This window comes from Drosophila bipectinata, chromosome 3R, assembly GCF_030179905.1.
Source record: "Drosophila bipectinata strain 14024-0381.07 chromosome 3R, DbipHiC1v2, whole genome shotgun sequence".
Lineage (NCBI taxonomy): Eukaryota > Metazoa > Arthropoda > Insecta > Diptera > Drosophilidae > Drosophila > Drosophila bipectinata.
This window is the reverse complement of record NC_091739.1, coordinates 11,727,221-11,752,730: the sequence shown is the minus strand read 5'-3', so window position 1 is coordinate 11,752,730 and position 25,510 is coordinate 11,727,221. Positions and strand designations below refer to the sequence as shown.

Here is a 25,510-nt window from a genome sequence, read left to right as displayed (position 1 = left end):
TATGATTCTTTGAAAGCAGATAAGCAGATTTCTGGAAGAAGTCGGAACATTTGCATTCCGTGTGGATAAGACTGTCCAGCTTTTTCTATAAATATGTGGAAGACGTCCAAACGCTTTCAGTCTTTCATTAAAAATGGACCTAAGCTGGCTAGTATCCGCCATACTGATCAGTATCTTTGTGTCGTCGTCTGGTGAAAAGCGGCATGTAAACTACTGTGTGCTGCCCTATTGCGGCGTAAACAACCTGCCATGCAACAATAGAGCTGTAAGTCTCTCCACACTATGGGTAAACTATCTTAACTCGCAATCCTATCAGCTTTATAGCAAAAACTGTTCGCTGAATGCCAGAACTATTTCAATGCCTCAGTACCGAAACGTAATCCTGAATCGGATCAACGAGTTCCGTAACCTCACGGCCAGTGGCGGTCTGAAACTCCTCAAGGCCGCCGCCCGAATGTCCCGAATGAGCTACTCTCTGGAATTAGAGGAAATGGCCCGACTGATGGTCATCACCTGTGCCGGGGAAAAGTTTTGCGTCGGAACTCCCGATTTCTATTACGTGGGCAGCATCTACGGGGGCTACAAGTACGAAGGCCGCTTAAACGATTACGAAGATCTGGAGCTAATGATGCGAATGATTGAGGAATGGATCAAGTATTCAGCCGACATCAACATGAAAATGGGGCTGTACATGCCAGCTACACTGTCGAATAGGTAAAAACTACTGTAAGGTATTAAAGTATACTTATGAATCGTCTTCTGTCCAAAGTAACATCGCCAAGGCCGCCCTGCTGATCACCGCCCGCAACACCCATATGGGATGTGCTTCGTTGCGGTTCACAGTATACGGCATTCATCATTTTGTGTTTGTGTGTGCCTTCAGCACGGACCTCTTCGTGAAGAAGCCTCTTTACCGCCTGTCCTACAGACCGGCCAGTGCCTGCAAGGAGAAGGACAAAACTTACGTGGCTCTGTGCGCGGCGGGTGAAAACTACGGAAATGAAAAGCACAAGCCTGGAGCAGTAGTCTTCGACCCACCTGCTGACATATCAAAAATAAGAAGTACTTTAATTCCAGCGTGAAAAATTGTAAACTGGTAGAAGCACTTATTTAAAAATGTAGTTTAAGTTGAAATAATAGAAAGCGTTGCTTTTTTGTTTGGCTGTGATGGCTAGACAGAAGTACACGCCCCGAGATACCCAAACAAAATCAGAGCACAAAAACAAATAGTTAACACCCCGACATGGCGGGAGCATTGGGAACAGACATTCCAAAGCAGCCTCGATAATCACAGGACGCATTTGCATATAAACACGCTTCCGGGCTGATGTTCTTCGCATGCAAATGAAAACATTAGCGAGGCACACGCGCATCCGCATCTGCGAAATGCAGATACAGCTCCAGCGACAGATACAGATACAAATGACATTCGTCGCTGTTGCCCCTACCCTGCTTAAATATATATTTCAATTAAAATTTTACACACGAATAAATGCAAAGCCACGCCCAGCACATTAGGTCCTCCTCCTGCCACTGGTGTTCCACTGCCAATCCCCATCCTGCCTGTGCAGCTCCTCCGGTTCTGCTGATGGTGCCCTGGCAGTGTCCGACTTGTGTCGCTTGTTTATGAGCGTCTGAAGGCCACGAGAGCAGACACGGACATGGCCATAAAACGGTCCGAGCTCACTGCCGGGAGGTTGAGATACAGATACGGATGCGGATGCAGATACTAAGAGGAGGAAGGAACTGGGAGGGAGCCGGGATCAGCCCTGGCTGGCAATGGTGCATTAAGAGGCGGGGCTCCAATGAAGCATGCTGATGTCGCTCTGAATGTCCACGGAATTATTCAAAAGTTTCACCATCGAGGCATAGGCAACGGATGAGTTTGGCATTGTGACAAGATGAACTGGCCGTCCCAGAAGTGGGATACGATGACGGCATTGGGGTTGGTGTGGATGTGGACATAAACTGTTTATGGGCTGCATAAAGAGAAGGTAATTTTTTGGATAGGATAGCATTATAAAAACTATACAGATGTATGTCTCTGGATATAGAGAATTTCTTCTCAAAAATATAATATAGTTTAAGGTTGAAACTTTTACCAACAAATCGCCAGAAAAAAATTTAATTCCTACTTCCCCAAAAGCCAAAACCATCCACAATCCATAAGGATCAACTATTTTATGACCACAACGACCCCGAGTCCTCGAGCTGTCATATCTGGTGACACTCCCTTTCGTATGCCAGTCTCTCAATCCCCCATTACAAGGGTTTCCATTTCCATTACCAGTCCAGAGCAGACCGGAGTCAACCGTGAACTTGAACTTGCAACTGTAATAATAATAATAATGCAGATCCCGGCTAACAATCCTTGCACCATCGCTTCGCTTTCAGATAGAGCTGGGCAGCTTTTATTTCTCTTTCAGAGCCAGCGCATCCTCGTCTCTTCCTCCGACTGTCGCATCCTGGCCCTGTCTGCGGCCATTGTCTGGCTTGCATTTCAAATTCTAAGCAAATTTGTCCTCGGCAGGAGGGTGTGGGCAGGCGCAACATTTTATGAGCGTGCCCGCGATGCAGCGACTCAGATATGGCCGGGGAAACGTCTGCTCCGCGGGGCCAGAGCCACCAAGTCCGATTCTCAAACTGCTCCAGTTTCCAGAGGAACCTTTTCAATGTTTTCTCTTCAAGCACTTGGAAAAATATCCATAATAAGCATACATTCCATAGCTTAAATGTTAGTTACACAAACACTATACATTTTTTGCAGTGTCTTTGGACTGCTGGTGGTCTGCAATGGTGTTGCGTCTGCTGCTGGCACACAAAGATGTCCTGGTGTGATTTATCGCCGGCAGAGCCGGGATAATGGCCACGTATTATAATATCTGGCGCGCCCACAGGGCGTATGCTTATCGGAGGCGACACCGCCGACAAGGACAGCGATGTGGTCGGTCGTCAAGGTCTAGACTCAGGCTTCTAGACTCCTGCGGTGCAGCTGGTGGCTGCTCCAAGGATTTAACAACCGGCTTTTCTCTTTCTTTCGTGCAGTTTCATTTGCATTTCCCCCAGAAAGCGGAAAACTGCATGCAGTTTATTAAATAGGAAGACAACGAAAATAAGAAAAAATATGCCAAGGAACAGAATTAAGTACATCATTTCGGGCTGGCTTGATTGTCGGCTGCTTTTGGCGCATATCCTGTGGGTAGGACACACTCGCATTGTTGGATTTTATGCCGCAGCGAGTGTCTACTCAGCTCTCTCCTGCTCCGATTTTCCTCGCCAGCTTAAATCGTGAGCCAAATACATAAAATCTACGCATGCACGTATGCCTGTGTCTGTGCGAACGAAAGAGCTGGTATCCTTGGCGCATCCTTTTCCACTTAATGCCGACTGCATTGTGCCCAGATACAGACACAGATACACACATGTGGAGCGAACTGCCACATATATCCGTGTGTGTATTTGATATCATTAAAATTTTGAGCTTGCCACTGCAGTGGCAGCCAAAGAGGCAGAACAAGCAGCTTGTCCTTGCCATTGGTCCTCATTGTCCTTTGCCCCGTCGCACCCCTGGCCGAAGGCGTCTGGCCAAACATGAATAGCAATGTCTGGCTATCCCCCGAAAAAAGGACGAAAACTATGCATTTATGATACGTATTTTCAAGTTTATTTGCTCAACGGACTCGGCACTACTCGAGCGGGTTAAAATAGTTCTGCATGTTTGCACAAAATTCGTACAACTCAGGGCGGTTTCTTGTCCCGACTTTAAAGTTTATTCTGCATTTAAAATGCACAAACTGTGAGTGGCTTTCCTTCGAAAATCCCTCAAAGTATCGCTCACACATCACCAAGAAGGATCCACAGCGCCCAAAGTAAAGTTTAATTAAATTTAAATCCAAATGGGACTTAATATCCAGTCGCTTCGTTCATAATTAAAAAATACGCAATATCCGATTTTTCAATAACCCAACCGAGCTCCAAGTGCCACCTGGCGGCAGGAGAGCCGGTAGGTGGTAGGTGGGAAAAGTGCACGTCCTGTTCACGGCCACGGCCACTGGCAGGACGAGAATCCGATTCAGACTGATAGGGGACGACAAGGACAGCGACCACGACAGACAACTCCGGCAAAGGACAAACGGGCGTAACTCAATCTGTGGATGTGCAAAAAGGAATAACCAGCCAGACCCACTGCCGCAGGACAATGAAAGCAGAATGTGCTCAGTCCAACGTAAAAAAAATTTTGTAAAAACTCTCACGAAATAAAACCAATCCCGCGCCCATTTGGCTATATACCCTGTAGGATATTAAGTCCTTTTGCAAATTTTTGTTGATGTCACATACATAATCTTAAAGGCTTTATTTTGAGACTCTCTCCTTGACTTTAAATAAAAGATGTAAAATGTAATATTAAAGGACAACCAGGACTCTATCATAGAGTCAGCTTCCCTAAGACACACTGACATTGCTTTTCTTTCAACTCGGCTTTCTGAGTAAATTAAAAAGTAAATTTTTCCACTGATACCTCTCCGACGACGCATCTTTTCGTCCAGCCAATAATTCAATCAATTTATTTGCACTTTAATGCCTGTAGTTGGTGTAATGGCTGAGGTGTCCAGCACACGTCATGACCGTAAAGCTCTTTCTGCTCCCAGTCCTCGATGGGAGAATAAAAATGAAATCAATTATGTTGAAACTTTCTGAAAGCGCCAATACCTCTGGCTATGCTGTAATTAATACAAAATGCTGTGGCCTGAGACACAGACCTCAGATAAAAGGGGATGGGCAGGCAGATCCTTTCGGCCGGGGGCGTGCCAAAAGCTGAGTCCTTGCCGCAGTGCCGTTGCCCCCAAAAACTCAATTTGATAAAAATTTCATTTACAATTGCCGACGCCGGCATGGCCACCATGGACCCGACCTTATATAGATCTGTGTGGGAGTGGACAGTTGGCCGGGACTGGCGGGACTCACTGAATTCGCAGGACTCGCCGTTACCAATTGTGTTTATTAATTTAATTTGACAGTCGCGAGTCCTTCTCGCACGTTACCACATCGCCTTGGGCCATTCCATTCCGCAGCAGCTGTGGACGTTTGTGGTTTTCAAAGGGCCTTCCGAGGGCAGGGAGGTCACGAATTTCCAAAGGACGCCCTCTATTCTGGAATGAGGGAAAAACCAAACTTCTGAAAATAGCTTCATTTGCGGTTAGCCGGAGTATCAGTCTCAGAGGCAACGAAATTCCTGGCACAAATTGCGGACAACAGACATTAGTTGTTTATCCAATATCCGTTAACCATTGCAATCCATCCATTTGCTAATCAGGCTCTAACTGCTATTTCATAATAACTCGATTGTAACAACACAGTCCATAAAGGAAACTCATTGAGGTTCGTGGCGAAACGCATTCAACAGAACTATCCAATAAATCAGGTGTTTGGAGAGTATGGGGATTTACATATGAAGTTAAGAGATTGTAATATGTACGACTTAAAAAAATACTCTTACGCTTTAGATTATTCTAATATTATAGGTATTATATTTGTAGCTGTCTTAAAGAGTTTTAAACATAAAATCAAAAGAACGAGCATTCTACCCATACAAAAATGGGTAAAATGGTAAAAAATTCAATATTTGTTTTAAAATATATTGTTAAAAATATATTTTTCTAAAGTATATTGATAAAAGATTTATGTATATTGCTCTTTAAAAGAACTTCTTTTTGTTTTAATAAGTCTCCTAAAACTTATCACAATATTGTTTATATTATTGCCAAAGTAACAAACTCTACAGGCATTCAAACATACCCCATGGCTTATACTCTAGCTCTGATCGGTTGTGAATAAAGTACGGTATGCATTCTGCATTGATCGGGCGGCATCGAGGTAGGTAGAAACAAGATAGCCTTCCGATTTCCCTGCCCCTGCCCCTGCCACGACCATTATCCATTATCCACGATTAATCGCAGCTCTGGCTGGGCAGGCAGGCAGGCAGTTTTAGTTAAGCGGCGCATGTGGCTGCAACATTTGTCAACCGGCAGCGCCGAGTCGGCAAAACATCAACACCCACGCACTGGACACTGGACACACAACTGGACAAAACTTCAGCTGTCCAATAGCGGGTGTTAAATTGCAGATATGCGTATGTATATATGTGGCCCGATCCCCTAATCCCCCGTAGGCAATAAACAATTTATGGGTTTGGGAAGTCGGTTCGTCTCCCTCCCCAATGCCATCCACCGAGACATGCAATGCATGCCAAGCGCCTCTGCAATTGCTGTCAATTTGGCCAACAACGTGTCGGCCAAGTCCTAAGCAAAACTGGCCAAGTTACCACTTGGGTTTACATTTTAGCTTAACAAAAATGCGAACTAGTTACCAGTGGCAAGTGGCTAGTGGCAGCAGCAGGACTGATGTTGCTGCTGCTCCTGCTGATTTGTCTATCACTTTGGTGCAACTTTGTTGCTGTTCTGGTTTCCGCCAAAACTTTGTTGCACTTGAACTTATGCCCCACGGTTATTTGGCTAATTATTCGCCTGGGCACTTGGCCACTTTGTTGCAACTTGTTACCCATCCCTCGTTCCGATGCTCGCCCATCGTATAATTTACAAAAAAATTCGTAACAACAATAGCAGCATTGCTGGCCAAAATAAGAAAAAGAACGATCTCGTTGAAAGTTTAACAAGTGTTAACTTTGCCATTTTCATTTTCATTTCTTTGGGTTTTATTTTGTATTCATTTCGCAGATAAGCCGGCAAAGTAGGGTGCTGGGTGGCAAGTGGGTGGCTAGTGGGTGGTTGCAAAGTCCGTGGGCTGTGTGGCAGCTGCTACTGCTGTTGAGCAACTACTACAGTGAAATAATTTTAAATGACCACAAGTGTGTAATTAAAGTGCAGCGCACAATAACAACCGCAACAACAACTATTATAATGAAGGCGAAACAACAACAATTACAAATGAAAATCGAGGCAATCAGCTTTTCTTAGCTGCCACGCTTTTCCCACAACCAGTCCTTGAGGAGTTGAACTTTCGGTCGAATATTCCCCGAATTAGGATTTTCTTGAACGGCAACTTTGCCGATTTAAAATTAAAATTAATTAAATCAAATGGCTAAATGCTGAATGTTTTCATTGTTTGTGGATTATAATGGAAACTTTTCCCACAGCTGGATAATAGAAAAGGTTATTAGGCTTGTTAATTGAAGTGAACAAAGCTCATACCTGAAATAAAGAATGCTTCTTTGGTATTAAAGAATATTCAAATTTCAAAAGGGCAGAGCTTAATTGTTTCTTGTATTAAGAAGCTCAGGTTCAGTTCTCTCTCATAGCCTTATTGCTAATCCCTGAACTTTAAACGCACTTTTAAATACTTTTCCTGTGTTGCAACTGCCACTTTTCTACTCTCAGATTCTGAAAGCCGTAAGCCCAAACCAGACTCCACGTTTGTGATCCATTCGGTAGACCACGACACCAGCATAAGGGCCACTTTTATGTGTATTTAAAATCGTTAAAAATAATCTGCAAATTGTGAATTTTTAATGCATGCCGCGTCTGCAGCATCCGTCCCCTTTTTGTGGGTGTGGCCCCTGGGCCAATAATGGCGTCTGGTGGGCGCGTCAACGTCTGGTCCTGGTCGTGGTCCTGGTCCTGGTCATCCTCGTTATTATCATCCAAAAAGGCATTGTCGCAGCCTCGCCATTATCATTATCAACGTCATCATCCCCTTGCCCGACGTCATCGTCATCGTCATTTGCATTTATTGTTTTTGTGCCTTTGTGTGCGAAAAGTGATCAGCGATTGCCTTGGCCCAGAGCACAGAGGGACACAGGACATTGGACACAGGACGCAGGACACAGGACACTGGACGCAGAATAAACATATATGTGGGATATATGCATGGGAAGCCGCCTTTATAAATGGATATGTATTTACATGTATGCATATGGTTATATGTCTCATTGTGCCTGTGCGTGCATTGATTGCACAGCGGAAGTGTTGTGGCGGAATTAAAATAAATAAATGCATTCGCATTTCCCACTGGCAACTGCCAACTGGCATCTGTGGGCCGCGATGGGCCGGGCAGGGGGTGGTCGTATCTGCGTCCGGGTCTGAGCTTGGCTTGTTGCTTCATTTGTTGCACATTAAACAAGGCCATAAGTTACCGTCACTGGCCCAGTAGTTGACAGGCTTTAATGGTCCAAAGAAAGCGGATAAAATCGGCATTCGGATATGAAAAATATCAGTCGAATTCAAAAGTTATGATTTCATCAACGTTTGCAAAAAGAGTCCTGCAGAGAGGGTGTCATTATTTTGATATGATTTATTGAACAAATAAAGATGTAATCCCCTTCCATATCTACTGGAGATTCCTGCAAGGCATCTCTTTAAAAAGCCATTGATTCAAAATCACCCCCAAAGACAAACTCTTTAAGGTGGAAACTTTCTCCGTGTTATTGATTTGAGGCGAATGTAACCGAATTTTGCGGCTCATTTAATCCACGACACGTACATCTGAGGTGAACACGTATCTGTTAGATACTCCGAGAATCGATGGCGCCAGCCTCCCCCAAGAGCTTTCCCCATAAAGAGCCGGCAGCCGAAACCAGAAACAAATCAAATCGAAGGTTGCCCCTCGCTTTGATGTCTCATTAGAGGAGCGGTTGCCAGGTGATGGCAAAAACACCTGCGATGATACCGAAACTGAGACAGAAATACGGCAATCCGGGGCATAGTTACACGTACTTCTTCACTGTATCCGGAATGGTATCCGTTTCGCGACCCGAAAATGTGATACATGGCTTGTTTGTCTTTAATCAGCGAATCAGCGAGCTCTCCTCAGATTACCATCCATTATGTTCGTTTTGGTTTGCTAATTGCGAAAATTGGAAATGTGATTTATCCATCGATATGCCGACACTTGAAATATGACAACCCTTGACGGCTGAAGTAATTAACATAAAAATGTCAATGGCGGAAATGCAAAGCCGGATATGAATATGGCCGGAATATCCGGCGCTCTCCAATCTGAAGTGTTGCGGTCCGGCACTTGCGGTAACGAAGTGCTGGCCATATTTGCATAAGGCCAATTAGCAATTCGTTTGCGGCTTAAAGCGGAGCACACGGAAATAAATTGAAGTCTTGAGTTGAAGTGCCTTGAGACCACTTCATCAATGAAGTATTTTTGTTGATTCCTTGCCTCTCTATAAATACAAATTCCTTTAACAAATATCTTACCTCAACAACAATTACAACTTTTTTCTTGTTTTCTGGGATTCACTACGAGTCCCGAAACTTTTCCACCCGGCCAACAAAGTTTTCAATGCTGCCGCATATTAGAGAAAATATAAGGAATATATATATAAAATATAGAGGAATATAGAAGTATTTACGCCGCACGCCCAGCACAAAAAAAAAGGAAAGTTGTGCATTTTTTGGGATCTAAAAGTTTTTTGGCCTTTTTCTTGGCTACATGTTTCTCTTGCGGCATCCTCCACTTTAATACCCTGGACCGGAGCGGTGGGAAAAGTTTACGAGAACAGAGCCATCGGCCATCTAATAAACCAGGAAGGCGCCGTTTCTGGCCATCGGACTCTGGTCTTTGGACTTTGGCTAAAAACTCAACTTTTACTACGGCTAATATTGCCGCATAAACTTGGTCGGCGGCACAGGTTGGCAGTAGTGCTCCCGGTTTTAGTGGCCCCTTTGCACGGCACAGGAATTATGAAAGCCCATCCAGAGTCCAGGATCCAGGATTTCTCACAACCACCACGCTGTACTCCCTACTAGGATGCGTGACTTTGCATTCGGTTTTATGTGGCCTGCGGCCGGTCCTTGGGGTCGCATTAACATGTATTTTGTGCTAAAAGTGTTATTAGATTTTAGTTTCGAGTCAAGTGCGAGCGGACGAGTCCTTGAGTTCTTGGCGTTTCAGTCATTCGAGCACTAAAGTTTTATTTGGCCGAGCATAAACCAAAAGTGCCTCGGAGCCAGGCTACAAACATATCGCCGAGAGCTTTATGGCCGACCCACTGGGAGGTCCTTTGAAGTGGGAGTCCAGTGGCAGTAGGCAGTAGTAGGAAGGGGGAGCTACTACTAGGATGTAGCAGCTGTGAGGATGTCACTTTAAAGCGTGCCAGCACTTAACAGTGCGATAAAGATAACAACCCAGAGACAAATTCACGCACCAACCCGACAAACTAGACCCGGGAAGGGCTCGTCCTGGCGTGACTTCATGGGAAGTGTTAAACCAAATTACAAGGCTATTATTGCCTTTCGGGGAGCAGTAGAGTTCGCTCTCATCACTTGTCATCAGCCAGGCAATTTTAATTGCAAAAGAAACTTCTATTTCGCGTCTAGACTCTAGACGCGAGTACCACGAAATGTCAATCATAAACAGATTCCAAGTGCAGGAATAACTACACAGCGCAAAATATCAATGGTAGTTTTATTCAAAGGCCACTTAAACAAGAAAACCCAAAATCTGTTCTTTCTTACCAGTAATAATTTCATTATAAACTACAATTAAATTAGTTAAACAATTTAATGTCGAAAACTCACTGTGTACCCTCCATCTTTGCTCTGACAGTTTGAAAAGTAATTTAAAGCCTTGAAACGAATCCTGCGAAAGCGAATGAGAGTGGAGTGGCCAAAGGACTCTGAAATCAATACGTTGACATTCATCCTACGGCTAGACAGCTTGGCCCTGAAGTGGACAGGACAGGACGACGGCCGGCAGTTGAATCAATGCCAAAGGACAACGCTCGCTGCCAGAGGAGTTGGACTCTGAATGCTGGACTCTGGACTTTTATTTGTCGCATCGACACGCCAGTGTCATTAAAAACCAAGAACAGACTTGGATTAAATAAAAAAGTGATTATCTAAAGAATAAATAACGCGATGCAGACAACGACCCAATAGAAATGGGTTTTGTTGTCATTTTATTGATGCAGATGGTTATGGGATGTTTTTGGCATCAGACTACTTCTTTAAAAATTATTCAAAAGCTTTAAAGATTAATATCTACAAACATTATATGTAGTTATTTTCAATAACAAAATAACAACATAAGTTTCTATTTATTAGGAAGCCATAGTACCATTTAATTCGATTACCTTCCCTAAACTTATACCTCCAACCCCGCCCTAAAACTTCGCCACCATAGAGATACCTATCTGACGTACAAAAATAACATCTCCCCGGGAAGACCCATCACCCATCTTTGAAAAGCCGAATGCAAATTATGTATGCCCCGACCAGATCCTGGAGAGAAATTCGTTTGAAGTTCTCACTTTAAAAGTTGACAAAATTTACATAGAGCTCAGGAAGTGCGTCGGGCTTCTAATTAAATTAAGAGTGTCCTGGGCGCAGGCGGTTGATATTCAATTTTGGCGGGCGTCAAGGCGTTAATAGCCTTGAATTAGGTCGGTCTTTCATAGCGGGAGTGGCCTGTTTCGGACCACGATGGGAGGTGTTGGCAATTCATGTTTACAAGTAATTAAGCAATTTCCATCCATTAAGCAGAAAAAATGAGGCACTTTGATGTCACACAGAAAGCCATAGATATAATATTCTTTTTTGGCCATCTTTTGATAACACCAGAATGGATTTTTTGATGATGTCGCAGGACGATGTCGCTGGAAAAGGGCGCGTCGGCCACTAATTTGAGCTTTGTTCGCTGTCAGGCAGCATCTTCTACTGCTCCTTGTGGCGGGAGCGCGTTCTCGAGTCCTTGCCACTCTACTTGCCACTATTCCATATTCTCTGACAGTTTGTGGCTTTGTGGGAAATATTTAAATGTCATTTGAAAAGCTGCGATAACAGCAAGGACAAAGCTGGGGCTGCCGCTGCTGAAACTGCAATAAAGTATCTGCCAGAGCGCCAGGATATCTGTATCTGTCTCTGTGCATTTTGCATTCCGTTTTCTGCTGATATAGCTGAATTGCGGTTTTCCAGGATTTAGTTGATGGTTTGTTAGGGATTCCTTTAATGCTTAAGGTATGTCACTCGCCTTTATAGGAAGAACTCATGCATACGTTTGATATTTTCCAATCAGCTTCCATTTCCGTAATACCAGGGCAAATACTCTTATGTAAGTCCATCAATCTTTGGGACCCAGCTTGGCACTTTCCACTCATTAGACGCAAATCTGGGGAATTTCACTCCGGATCCGGAATATGGATCGACACCGAACGGAATAAGAAACACCAGAGTCCGGACTATCCTGCTGGGCCTGCATCCTGAACCCAAACCGCATCAATCATGGCGATATAACATTTTAAAGCCTCCGAGCTCGCGAGCCAAGAGCTGTTGTGACAAGAGCATTTCGCTGTCTGAGGTGAAAGTCCTGCCGGCCAAGTGGGCTCGATTGATTGATTGATGGATTGATTTGTCGCGGCAAGTTTATGAATGCGAAACGCGCATGATTAATGAGTTGTTCATTAAGCCTGTTAAGGTGACAGGCTGGCCTGTTGCTGCTCCTTGTTGTGGAAGATGCGACAAAAATAATGTAACGCCAACGCCAACCTGTCACAATGGGTGGGCAAGGTGAGCGCGGGGAGAAGTGACAGGCGACTGGCAACCCTCTCACATGCCCGTCAGATTGCCAGCGTTATCCTTGACACTCCACGTCCTGCCGGCTGGTGGTTTTCCTTTATTTTTTTTTGCCACTCCTCACGGCTGAAAAATGAAGTGCAAAACAAAATCAAATATTTTGCTTTTGGAACAGCACACTCGCACACACAAAAAAGAACGAAAACGAATTTTCATAAATTGGGTTAAATCCTTGGAGGATTCACCGTGACAGCGCGAACAAGTGACTGACTGGCTGACACCGAGGGGTTGATTCGCTGGTGTCTCGGTGGTGGTGGTTGCCACCCCTAAATGGCGGCGCAGTTTAAAGACCCACTCCCTCCAGCCTCTTCATCTGGTTTCTATGTTATTTCTTTTTTGTATTTTTTATATATGCTTGCCTTTAAAGGATGCCTGCATATCCAGCCACTGCTCGAGAATTGCCCAACAATGGTTGCCTAATTTGGCCTTTTGAGGCATTTCCCCTGTGCATTGACACCTCCTCCTCCAGGCCACCATAATTAAATCATATTTTGCATATCCTGAAACGAGCTCGATGCTCATTAAACAGTTGCCAATCAAGCCAAGAAAATCAACATTATTATTGAGACCACCACTGGGGATTGCCATTCAAAAATTAAAGGGAGTTTGGGGTTTTGAAAGGAAAGTGTAGAGCTGGAACTAAGGGGATATACTTACAAAAAAAGATAAAGACCTCTCCCGTTACTAGGATTAAAAAGGTACCCAAGTCTTAAAATCAATAAATTCGAAATAAAATACAAATCGCATTAAATTAAAAAACGATTTAAGAAAGAAAGGAAAGAATATTAATAACAGTGATTACTAAAATATAATTTTCAGAATAATATTAAGGAATACTTTATCTTTAATAAAAGGCAAAATATCCTTTGGTAATTGTTCCCCACAATTAATTACAAGTTCAAAGTGCAATTGCCATTATCCGTTTTGCCTCCAGCTAGTTAGACACGTTCCTAGGCAGAGGGGGCAAGGATGTGGCAAGGATGCGGAAGTCGGGGAAACCTCACACAAACACGCGCTCGCCTAGACAGCCAAAATGGCTGTTGGCATGTCATAAATTTACGGATTAACTTTTAACCAATTTACAATGGCAACAAACAAGCTGCAAGGCCAAGATGCCGCGCATCCGTATCCTGTTAGCCCATATTGAAAGTGTAATAAAAAACAGCTGCGCGCCACACGCACACAGAGACGCAGGCACTCTCACACCCAGACCTACACACACACTCAGACACAGTAACACGCATGCATTACACACGTACGCAGGAGTCAAGTTTGTGATGGAGCAACAAGGAGCAGGACGAGTCCTTAGCTTCCTCTTGGGCACCTCAACGAGCATCACGTGCAGCCCACTTCCGTTTCCGTTTGCTTGTTTTAAACTTTACCCCCGCCCGGTCCTCTTTGCCGCCCCCTGCGTGTAAATCAATGCCACAGGGGGGTGAAGAGGCGGCGGTAGAGGGGTCGCCAGACAAAGTACATTGCTTACACAAAGCTTAACAGCGGCAACGACAACGCACAGCCGGCGGCCACCCCTTTCGCCCTTCCACCAAGCACTCGAAAGGACACTCACACCCCGCCCACACCACACCAAACCCTCTTTATTTTCAACGAGGAAAGACAAAGCAGTGCATAAAAAAAGTAAAAGTAAAGCTCTGTCGCATCCGCAGACGCAGTAACACAGGAACGGGAACAGGAACAGAACGGCAGGATCCAGAGCCACTCATTAAGCTGATTATATTGTTATCCTTTTTATGATACGTGCACTACGTGAGCGCATATGGCTGAGGCCCAGGCGACATCAGCGCCATCAAGGACTCCGCCACCACCAGCAACTGTCAATGTCAACTGTCGCCCTTTCCCCTACCCCTTTCAGGACACCCCTGAAGAGTCCTTTGTCTCTGGCTGTTCTTCACTTAATTTTTGCAAGTGTAATTATATGGGTGGATCCTGCAAGGAACTTATTTTTATGTTTCCGCAAGCCAAGGAGAGCAAATTTATATGATCTTCCTGAAAGAAATAATGGGATGCACCTTTATACTTTCTCGAGAATCGATTTGATTCTATATCTTCATGTTTTGAAAGCTTAAGAATTTATCTAGCCTTTATTATTTGACAAAAAAAACGTTGAAACGAAAGTAACTTTAAACAAATTGTAGTGTATCCTTAAGAGGTCTGGAATTTATAAATACAGGCTTTTAAAAGGATTTAATAGACACATGTTATAATATTTAAATAATTTCACAATATTAACTTGCAAAGAACATAAATGAAATTTAAAACTCGTTTCCACAAAGTACTTTTCTCTGACGGCATAATTGACTAAATAATTGCAACCAACAATAAATTCTTCGAAAATTAAATGCAAATTCTGTTCATCCTTGTTGTGCCCAAGAAAAGAAAGTTAAGTACATTAATTCGGAAAATGAAATGAAAGTCGAAATGTAAGCAGACAGAAGGGGGAAGTGAAAACACACAGAGGTCCTTGGGAAGGGGGAAAATTTGCTGGGCAGACAAAAGCGAGGAATTGCAAATGAAAACGCACACCAAACGACGGGGGATTTATATATAAACAAATGTAATTTAAATATGAATTTAAGTGGCGGCAGCGGACCCGTGACGAGCCACCAGCCGGATTGCAGGGTTTCTGGATTGCAACAGAAGGACATCGTTACGTAATACGTATACGCAGCGTGTGCCGACAACGAGCCATGTAAACAAAACAGTGACTGCCAATGGAAAAGGGCTAGTGGCAGGATGGTGGAGCAGGAAAGCTGGCGGTGAAGCCAACAAAATTTCATAATCATAATCAAAATGGCATTAACAACAGCAACAAAAGCAATGCAAATACAAGGATAAAAGCGACAACAGACGCCCCGGAACAAAGTGTAACCAAAAATGCCATAATGAAATGCAAAAAAGTTTGGGGAGCAACAATAGTTGTTGCTGCACTTGTTGTGCATAATGCAGTTTCAATTTCAATTGTTGTCGCCAGCCAGGACTTCACTGCCAGCATGGCTCCTTGGAGCCCCACAAAAACAGAGTCATCATACCCCATCATCATCATCATCATCATCGTCATTGCCGGCAGGGCAGCCAAATTATGCTAATTAGATTAAAGCATAATTTCATGCAACTTGCAGTTAGAGTCGCAGTCTGACTGGATCCTGGATCCTTTGTGTCTGGCTTCCTGGCTGCGGTTGTTGTTGAGTACTTTCGCCAAAAGGATGTGTCAATTTGTCCCCAGCCGATGGATGGTAATGTGTTTAAGATAGTAAAGGGATTTTTACTTTGATATGCTAATCAGAGTTGCTTTATTTTCAGAAATACATAGTTTCATGGAACATTTTTTCATAAAATCAAAAAGGGTGATTTAGTTTCAAATTGATTTTTCCTTTTCAGGACAAATTTCGAAAGTTCTGCAAGTGTGTCTGTGGAAGACAAATGATTGCAGGCTAGAATAAACTGGATGCTTACATAATGCCATCAAAGGTCAGCACTTGATAAATAGTCTAGCTGCGAGAATTCTTGGCGATTCATAAGCGAACGCAAAGCAGAATGGCAAACGCGAGCGGAAACTGAAACTGAAACACAAACGGAAACGGAAACAGAAACGCAAACGAAAGCAATAATAAACTTGGCAATCAGCTGTCAGTGCGTAATGGAAACTTCGTACTCGGCTGCAATATTCTTTCTTGGAAAATGCAGTCGAGGAAGACAAATGATTAGCCAGGACTCACGTGCTCTGCTCCTTGAAAAAGGAGTACCGAGGAGAACTGGGTTAAAGCCCGATGCGTTATGTTCGAGGAGAGGTGTGCGCGCGTGATCTTTGGCATATGTCCGGATATGCACCGATGTATACATATTTACGTGTACATATATCCTTGGCTCTGGGTAAGTGGGCCTTAGGGCTGTTACCCGTCAGGCGGCAGGTAAAAACAGGAAACAACTTTTGACCATTTTTCAAATTTCAGCACTGGCTGGATGGCTGCTCTGGATTTTGGTAAGCAATTTCAATATGCTCGGCACGTTTCCGGAACGGCAGCAGCAGCATGAGCAGCAGTTGCTGTTTACGGCCATCTAGCCGTACATCTCCGGACAAGTGCCGTGCATTACCTCTTCATGCCCGTCCACGGGCCACGCCCATTAGGCGGGGTCAGGTTGTAAAGTGCCCGCCACGAGTATTTGCTCAGGGCCCAGAAGTTGAGTAATGATGACCATGATGCAGCAGCTCCACCAGCAACACCAGAAGGGAGGGCATGAGGCTAAGGGCAAACGAAGGACGAAATATGCTCAAGGATGAGGCTTATGCAAATATGAACAACACATGCCAAAGATGCTCCCAGTGTGCGACAGGCATAGCCTGCCAAATACCTCTTTCCAAGGACATGTTTTTAAGGTAACGATCAGGTGAAGATTAATGGGAGTTTCTAAAGATGATTTTAAGGAGTCTTAACTTAAAAATATTGGGAGACACTTCCCTTGGCAATCCAATTAGATTAATGCAAGGCTATATAAACAATTATGACTCCCATGATTGTTTTTCAATGACTCAGGACACGCGTCACTCCCATTCCCTCTGAGGACACTCCCCTCGGCCATAAATCAGCAGTGTTGTGCGTCCAAATATGAATTTAATTAAAGGTCTCTTTATGACAACAAACGTCGGCTGGGTCGTGTGTCCGTGTCCACTTTAAAATATTACCAATATTGTCAGCTATCTGGTGTAACCTCCTGCCCGTTTCTGCTCCTCTCCGATGACTCCTTCCTAGGACTTTCCCATGCATTAGGCTTATTAGAAGGACACGCGTTGGCGTTTGGTTAAGGGGCAATGTGCAGCGCATGCAACTTTCGGTTGTCAAGGTTGGTTGCCAGCTGTCACAGGAGGATGAGTCCTTTGCGTTCTTTCACTTTATTTGCCGCAAACAGTTCACGCATCAAAGGACCTGCAGCGCATCCTCAAAATGGTGGTGGCTTCCCACTACACAACAAACAATTTTAGTTTAATTGTATCATTTTTCTTTATTTAATTGCTTATCTTAATTAAAAAGGTTTCTTCAAATCAATATATACACTATGAAATGAAAGATTTAAAAATTTTTTTTTGATGTATATTTTTTTTAGTGTGTAATCTTAAGGCTGGTCTAGAACTTAGCAGACAGGTCTCGTCCAGCTTCTTTTGATGATGTATTTCCTTGGGACACAATACCACTACCGTTTCAGTTGATGCATGCAAATCCCGATTATGCACAGGACACGCGTCACTAGACTTCACCCCTCTCGCATCCTGCAGTCATTTATATCCTTCTGGGCGTCACGTGCGGCTGCGACAATATGGCAACAAACGCCCGATTGTCAGGGCAACCAATATGCGTGGTGGATTTCCTTTTTTACGCATTTCTTGGGCACAAAGCTATACGGCATTTATTTGCTGAGAATTGCAAATCTAATAAACTTTTGTTGCCACAGGAAAATAATACAGCAGCTATTGCATTTTCATAAATATTAAATTACATTTCGTTCAGTTCAGAGGAGATTGCTTCTCCCAGTAAGTTTATACTTTAAATTTCTAAAGCTGAACAATGGATGAACTTACCATAAATAAAATTATAAGCAAATAAACTTTCTCTAATAATATTCAAAATTCAAAATATTGAAAAATGTGCAGGAATAATTTGGTGACAGATTTTTTGTCAAATTTTCTTGAGGATTCCCTTCAAAATATTGCAAGGTCTATATGGCCCCCAGAGACAGCCTTATCTCTGGCACTTTCCGAATCCGAATCATAAACGGAATGTATTCAACGATTTTTATTCGGATTCTCCACCAATCTGCATCAAAATCTAAGAACGAAATATTTTTTAGATTTTTTGTCAAATTTTCTGGAGGATCCCCTTCAATATGATGAAAAATGGTTGCAAGGGCTATATGGCCCCCAGAGACCCCCATATCTCTGGCAATTTCTATCCGATTCTTAAACGGAATGTCTTTAACGATTTTTATTCGCATTCTCCACCAATCTGCATCAAAATCAAGGACTAAATGTTTTTTAGATTTTTTGTCAAATTTTCTGGAGGATCCCCTTCAATATGATGAAAAATGGTTGCAAGGGCTATATGGCCCCCAGAGACCCCCATATCTCTGGCAATTTCTATCCGATTCTTAAACGGAATGTCTTTAACGATTTTTATTCGCATTCTCCACCAATCTGCATCAAAATCAAGGACTAAATGTTTTTTAGATTTTTTGTCAAATTTTCTGGAGGATCCCCTTCAAAATGATGAAAAATTGTTGCAAGGGCTATATGGACCCTAGAGACAGCCATATCTCTGGCGATTTGTATCCAATTTTTGAAGGTCTTTAACGATTTGTGTTCGAATTTTTCATCAATCTGCATAAAACTATACGAATAAAATATTTATTAGATTTGTTTGTCAAATTTTATGAAGGACCTTTGTAAGCAATAAACGTATATACCGTGGCTGGTCTTACCTTCACTTTGATAGCTGTCATCTTCGGACAAGCGCTTGCCCTTTGTTTATGCAAAGCTTGAAAACGCTTGCAAATTATAAATCAAAAGTGACTTTTAATTAAAAGTTCAAACCTCAGTGGCAGTGTCAGGGGCAGGAGATGGCTAAGATGCTGACGCCAAATGTCGTTCGTCCGCTGGCTTAATTTTGTTGTGCCGTCGCACCCTCATAAATCACAAAAAGAGCAAGGATCCGGAGGACGAGGGTTGAAGTTGGGCCCAGACTGCCAGTATATTAATTGAAGGTGCAAATGCGACGTACTCGCTCCCCTGGAACAAGAAAAAGACAGCGGGCTGGAAACGGAAAACAATAAACGATGAGGTTGAGGACCAGAACCGGAGTCCTTCCTGGCCCAAATGCAAAATACGCAACAGTTTCATTTTAGTTGGAGTTTTTCATGTTCGCCCAGGGAATCGCTGCTGGCGGAGGAAGTCTCAATTGCAGTTGGCGAAACATAAAACCCACTTGCCCACATTTCCACCCCTCAGGGGTTGTTTTGTCAGTCCCCCTTACCCAAAACCCACTCGTCCTTCGGCCCCCCTTGTTTTTGTTGTCTTGACAGCATTTTGCTTTCCCTTTCGGTCGGTGGTGGTGTCAAGTTCTTTTTGCGCCGTCAAGTTGAATTATCATAAGTAATAATCATAGCCCAAGTATCCGGAGTCCGGGCCGGGGAAGGGGCAAGGTGCACCGGACCGGTGGAGGGCATGGGATGGTGTTTCTGTTGTTTTTACTGGCAGTGGTAGGGGGGCTTCCATCATTGGGGAGATTTTAAAAAGTCGCTCACATAATTGCGTGGCACTCGGGTCTTTATTGGGATTTCTAGCCAATTTGGGGTGGCGGGATTGTCACTTGAATTAGCAGGGGCTTTGCTCTGATACTCGATAATTAACTAGGGGTTTTGAATGATATTTAAAGTCTTAAATAAAAATAGATTTAGTTAATCATCAGCATTTTACAAACAAACATGATCTTTACAACAACTAGGTGATAACAACTATCGGAACCTGACAAGCTGTAAAACTTAAATCAAGCCATGCCCACACATCCTAGCAAAAAATGCCACCCATCTAGGGGGCATGACAAAGTGGTGGGGTTGGAGGGCCAGTGGAGAGATAGTGAGAGTTGCCAAAGCCAAACAGCCACAGCAATTGAATGTCAGTCACAAAAATGCAATCACAGTTTGACACAATTTTACCGAGGCGCCACTTCAACACGTTGCAACTGCAATATCTTTACAGTTACAAAAGAGAACACCCCCCACCCGCCACACACACACATATCCTGGTATACGAGGTCCAACGCACGAACGACAACTCTGCAAACAACACAATGACAACTCTTTAACACAGTTAAGTTGGCAGAGCTGCAGCGGCAATCGATTCCGAAGCACAGTTATCCATTTCCAGGATACCCAGGAGAGTCCTACTGAGTTGGATCTATTCGATAAAGGTTTCTGAATATTTAAAAATATTATTTAATAATTACTATCAGAGTTTTATGAAATATTTCTGTAAAGAAAAAACAACCTTGTGGAGCCACATATTATTCTTATCCTATAAAAATTCTTGTTGACTTATACTCATACTGATTCTATGCAATAAAAATTATCAACAAAAATCACATTTTCTATTGATTCTTATAATTAATTTTCAAAGAAAAGCGGTATTTTATCAACAAGTACATAAGAAACGTATACGTAATGAGTCATTTCGAGGTGTACCACTACTTTTGATTAGTACTTGGTGATTAGAAATAAATTTGATTGCTACTTTGTTAAAGGGTTTGTAAAACATGTTTTATTTTCATTGATTGATCCGAGGGTATGGAAGGTCTCCGGAGCGGATAATCACAGGGACTTCCTTGGAAGCGCGTGCTCGAGTGCATTTACTCACACTCACTCACAAATACAAACAGATGCCGTTGCCATTTTTGTTTTTTTGTTGCTGTTTGATTGCGTTTTTATCTTCGTCATTTCAGCAATGCCTGGATCTGGATGTTGGCATTGGGAGAGCTGGGAAACTGGACGAGTTGCTGGATGCAGGATAGCATCCAGGACTGCAAGCGAGATGCAGCGATATTTTACTGCGACAACATTTCATTGCAAACATTGTGCAATTTCACTTTAAGCGACAATCGAATTTCATGTGATTTTTACAAGCAGCTCTTCTCATTGTTCGCCAAACTTTTGACTTTTCTTCAGAGTCCGCAAGGCGATTTTTGGTTTCTTTTCAGCCAAAGAAATTGGATTATAAAGTTTTTGGTTTTATTTTTAATGTAATACTTTTACTCTCCTTGTTCTTTCACTTGACATTTTTCTATAAAATTGCTACCAAGGTTATCCACTGAAAATATTTTTGGGAAATTTAAGAAGACTCTATACATGTTCCATTTAGGTTAATTTGCTTATTCTCTGGCTGCCTGCTCTTCCAATTTTGTTTATAAATAAGTATCTGCATTATCCATCTCAGCGAATTCTACATAAAAATCAGTGCTTGGCTGGAGAAGTAAATAGATGTACGAGTGAATGCACGAGGCGCATAGTTGGGACGCATGACTAGCATGTGTGCGGTCCAGATTTTGAGGAGAGGAGGTCATTGTCCAAAGTGATACTTCCGTTTTTGAAAATGCAAACACACAGAAATTGGACCAGTGGTCACTTATCCTTGGCCGCCCCATTGACAGGCACTTGATGCCCAATTTTGATCGCACAAATACCGCCGTCTGTCCGCCACAGATGGGACGAGCCCAGCGGCTTTATTATGACAAGTGCGCTCCGGCAGCGTGTTGGAATGTTCTCGTTTGTTGTTTTCCATCTTCACGCACAATTTGTCGTCACTTGGCGATGACTTAATGTATTTAGCAGAGGAGCAATGTTCTGGGACGGAGACTGGGACTGGACCAGGCCACCGACTCAGAGCCCGGGAGCTCATTCACTCGCCGATCGTCGCTGCATTCAGATGGCCGCCTCATCCATTTCCCTTCATTTTCCGGCTGGTATTGCCCACGAGAACAGCAGCAGCAGTGGGTGTGGCAGCGGAACAGCTCCGGACTCGGAAGATTCTCAAACGGGTGCTGGATTGATGGCTTTCACGGGTCAGGACATCAATAGCATCAACAGCCAGAGACGACGTCCACCACGACAAAAAATCAATGCCAGGGAGCGCTACAGGACCTTAAGGTGAGTTGGTTAACTTCCCTTAATAAGTTTCATATGAAATGTATATATTTCCTTAAATCCAGTGTCAATGCCGCATATGAAGCCTTACGAGGCTTGATTCCTACAGATCCTTTGAATCGCAAACTTTCTAAAATTGAAATTATTCGACTCGCCAGTAGCTATATCACTCACCTCACCAGTACTTTGCATACAGGTTGGTTGTTCATTATTAAATATATGTATATGATCCAAAGATATTTGGCTCTTTATATTTTTAGGAACTGACTGCCAGCCGTGCTTGATGCACAAATACGAAGGCGAAGGTCTCGTTAAACGTATTAGCATATGTACTTTCTGCTTTACAGCTAAGTAACTTTTTCTTAATAGTTTTTAATCTGTGCTCAACTGTGTAATTTTTAAACTTGTCTTTAACGTGTTAATATAAAATAGAAAATGCTTTTTCAATGATCTTATATCTTCTAATAATTTTTTTCACTTATTAAGTGTTGTTCTTGAGTTTTGTTCTGATACCTTGTGTCATTATTGCTCATCAACGGTTTTCAAGGGCATTTTGCACATTTTCTTATCAAAGTGTAGAAAAAGAGCTTAATTGAAATACAATATTTTATTATGTTTGGATTCTTTATGGTATTGACTTATTTTTCTGCATGGATTTTTCTCACTCATATACATATACGTATGTTATTTAATGGTCAGATAAAAATCCAACATAGACCATTTCACCGCTAATAAAGTGATAAATTGATAAAATTAAAACATGATATGTTGGTTCATGTCTTATTAGAGAGCAAGAAAAAGTCGATATATCAGTTTCTATAATCTGAAAATAAGATAAAGCGAATAATGTCGCTTGAATAATTGCTCAAATAAAGGCAACGCCTATGAAAAGAACGTAAGTTGTAAAAAATTCTTGTAATCTATATTGAAAAAATATTATAATTACGACAAAACTTATTTACCATCCAATCGTTTATAAGAAAGCCATCTAGCAGTGCTGTCTTCATTGTGAAGAATCTAATCAACACAAAGCCAGCAAAAATGGATACCAAGTCACTTTCTTTAAATCTCTTCCTTCTTCTATGGTTGTCCTTAAATTTATCAAAAGTCCATGCTAAATCGGTAAGTGAGTAAGGCATAACAAATTTGGACTAATAACAATTTTTAAAAAATCTTGTCAGGTTAATGAAGCTTCCATTGTGAGGAGGGAGGCCATTTCTTCTGGTTCAGCTAATCCTCCTTCAGAAAATACTGCTTCAAATTCTAATAATGAAGATCAAAATAATCCAGTTGCTGCTGTAGATTCTTCTGATTCAGCTAATCCACCTTCAGAAAATACTGCTTCAAATTCTAATAATGAAGATGAAAATAATCAAGTTGCTGCTTTAGATACTACTTCAACTACAAATCTAGATACTACTCCAGCTTATACCGCTACCCCAGCTCAGGATAACGAAAATGCAGCTCTAGGATTGGCTCCATTTACATTTCTTATACTTTCCCTTACATTTTTGATAAATAAACTTTAATAGTTTCGAGCTTGTTTAAAAGAAAACCAATTATTAAAGACCTATAAAAACCAGTATTATTGCAACTTCAGTGAACTGATCAACGTAAATTTTATAATCATATTTTTTTTTAAATTTTTATGTAACAAAAGCAAGTTAAAATAAAACACCATATCTTCTTAAATAAAAGACATTTCTGCCCTTTTTCACAAAATATAAAGGCTGGTAGATTAGATTCTAGATTGATGTCTTTGAATAACATATATAAAAATTTTTGCACGTGCAAAAATTGGAACAACGATAAGATAGAAAGATATCGAAGCGATATAGAGAACGTTGGAGTATGACTCACAGCTGGAAGTATTTATTTTCCATCCATTGAATAAAACACCATTGCTGCTGATAAGCTCGTCATTAGAAAATCAAAAGCTACTGGACGATTAAAACGGCGTTTAGTTGTCTGGTGGTTGCCGTCGCAAACAGTTCGAAAAATATGGAAGTTCCGGCGACTATCTTGGGGCTCTGGATCGCCATGTGCCTCGCCACAAATCCACTGGAGGTCGAGGGGGCCAGATTTAGGATTCCCAGCTTGCCGGGGAATTTAAAATCGTGGAATTGCCAGGCCGACAACATTGGAACCCAGTTAAACTTGACAGCCGTGAGTGACTTTGTCTACAAAGCCCTCATAAAACTAATTTATGAATTGTAGCTATCCGGGAATTGGTACGAAGCTGCCCGGGTACCCAACGTCGCGGTTATGGAGTGCCTTAATGTCTCGGTCCCCAACGAAATCGTAAATAATAAATTAACCTTGGGCTTGAACTATATCGATACGACTAACGGAGGCAGATCATTCACAAACGAATCAGTTGACTTTTCTTGGAACAACTCCACCCAACATGGAATCTTTGAACTGGACTTCGAAAAGGTGTCTGTAACTTACAAGCTGGTGTTCACGGACAACGCCGACGTCGCTTTCATCTGTGGCTATGGAAGCATATCGCCCATTCCCCTATTTAAGCTTCTAACCCGGGAGCGGGAGATCAGCGAGGAGAAAATTGAAATCGTGAAGAACATAGCCAAGATCTATGGAGTGGACTCGATGATTTCATGGCAAGATCAGTCGCCTGGTAGATGCAATGGGTCCTGGGGTCTAACTCCCCTGAGAAATATATTTTTTGTCATCGGATTTGTTTGGGCGGCAATGAATTTGTAACTAAATTTCTATAATTTAAGTTTCCTAAAATGCTAATCAGTGTTTGTTGTTATCACTTATTCCCAGCTCTATTTTATTTTCTGCCTTTTGAACAAGTACGATATACAATATTATAATAAACAAACAACTAAGTCTGTTTTATCAAAAGTGTCTTAATGATAAGTTTTATAGTCTAATGCGTACAATGTTTATTTCAAAATATTGCTTTATCACAGTTTCTGAGATTTTAACAGTTTCCGCTGCTTTAAGGTTTTTATCTACAAACGAATGTATTCATTGCTTTATCCATAAAATAGTTTTTTTGTAGTTTATTTTTTTTTTTTCTTAGTTGTTTTTGAGCGCCTCCATCTGGGTTGATAAGCGATTTGTATTCCGATTAAATCAAGCAAAAAAGAAGAGGAAAAAGCGAGAGTTCTCAATTCTATGCAGTTTTCCGGGAGGAACGCAGAGAGGAATGTGCTCCAGCTCCGGCACATCATATGCCCCACTAA

At 42.3% G+C, this 25,510-nt stretch overlaps 3 protein-coding genes across 3 annotated transcripts; all 3 read left to right on the top strand.

Moving 5' to 3' along the window:
• The first annotated feature begins 109 nt into the window (after nucleotides 1-109).
• Nucleotides 110-1,451, top strand: LOC108129409 (tabinhibitin 1). The gene is made up of 3 exons (XM_017247390.3): nucleotides 110-265; nucleotides 317-714; nucleotides 770-1,451. Exons 1-3 carry the CDS (start codon nucleotides 134-136, stop codon nucleotides 1,080-1,082), a joined length of 843 nt encoding a protein of 280 aa, XP_017102879.2. The 5' UTR covers nucleotides 110-133; the 3' UTR covers nucleotides 1,083-1,451.
• A 20,575-nt stretch (nucleotides 1,452-22,026) lies between these two features.
• Nucleotides 22,027-22,669, top strand: LOC108129456 (transcription factor 15). The gene is made up of 3 exons (XM_017247435.3): nucleotides 22,027-22,298; nucleotides 22,361-22,491; nucleotides 22,556-22,669. Exons 1-3 carry the CDS (start codon nucleotides 22,078-22,080, stop codon nucleotides 22,648-22,650), a joined length of 447 nt encoding a protein of 148 aa, XP_017102924.2. The 5' UTR covers nucleotides 22,027-22,077; the 3' UTR covers nucleotides 22,651-22,669.
• Nucleotides 22,670-24,250: 1,581 nt separating this feature from the next.
• On the top strand, nucleotides 24,251-25,166 carry LOC108129371 (uncharacterized). The gene is made up of 2 exons (XM_017247340.3): nucleotides 24,251-24,461; nucleotides 24,513-25,166. Exons 1-2 carry the CDS (start codon nucleotides 24,297-24,299, stop codon nucleotides 25,017-25,019), a joined length of 672 nt encoding a protein of 223 aa, XP_017102829.2. The 5' UTR covers nucleotides 24,251-24,296; the 3' UTR covers nucleotides 25,020-25,166.
• The last annotated feature ends 344 nt before the right edge of the window (nucleotides 25,167-25,510 follow it).

Coding starts and splice junctions, on each gene's coding strand:
- LOC108129409 (XM_017247390.3), top strand. CDS start 134: ATGGACCTAAGCTGGCTAGTATCCGCCATACTGATCAGTATCTTTGTG. Junction 266..316: donor TGCCATGCAACAATAGAGCT/GTAAGTCTCTCC, acceptor CAATCCTATCAG/CTTTATAGCAAAAACTGTTC. Junction 715..769: donor CCAGCTACACTGTCGAATAG/GTAAAAACTACT, acceptor TTCTGTCCAAAG/TAACATCGCCAAGGCCGCCC.
- LOC108129456 (XM_017247435.3), top strand. CDS start 22,078: ATGGCCGCCTCATCCATTTCCCTTCATTTTCCGGCTGGTATTGCCCAC. Junction 22,299..22,360: donor GAGCGCTACAGGACCTTAAG/GTGAGTTGGTTA, acceptor CCTTAAATCCAG/TGTCAATGCCGCATATGAAG. Junction 22,492..22,555: donor CACCAGTACTTTGCATACAG/GTTGGTTGTTCA, acceptor TTATATTTTTAG/GAACTGACTGCCAGCCGTGC.
- LOC108129371 (XM_017247340.3), top strand. CDS start 24,297: ATGGAAGTTCCGGCGACTATCTTGGGGCTCTGGATCGCCATGTGCCTC. Junction 24,462..24,512: donor CCCAGTTAAACTTGACAGCC/GTGAGTGACTTT, acceptor TATGAATTGTAG/CTATCCGGGAATTGGTACGA.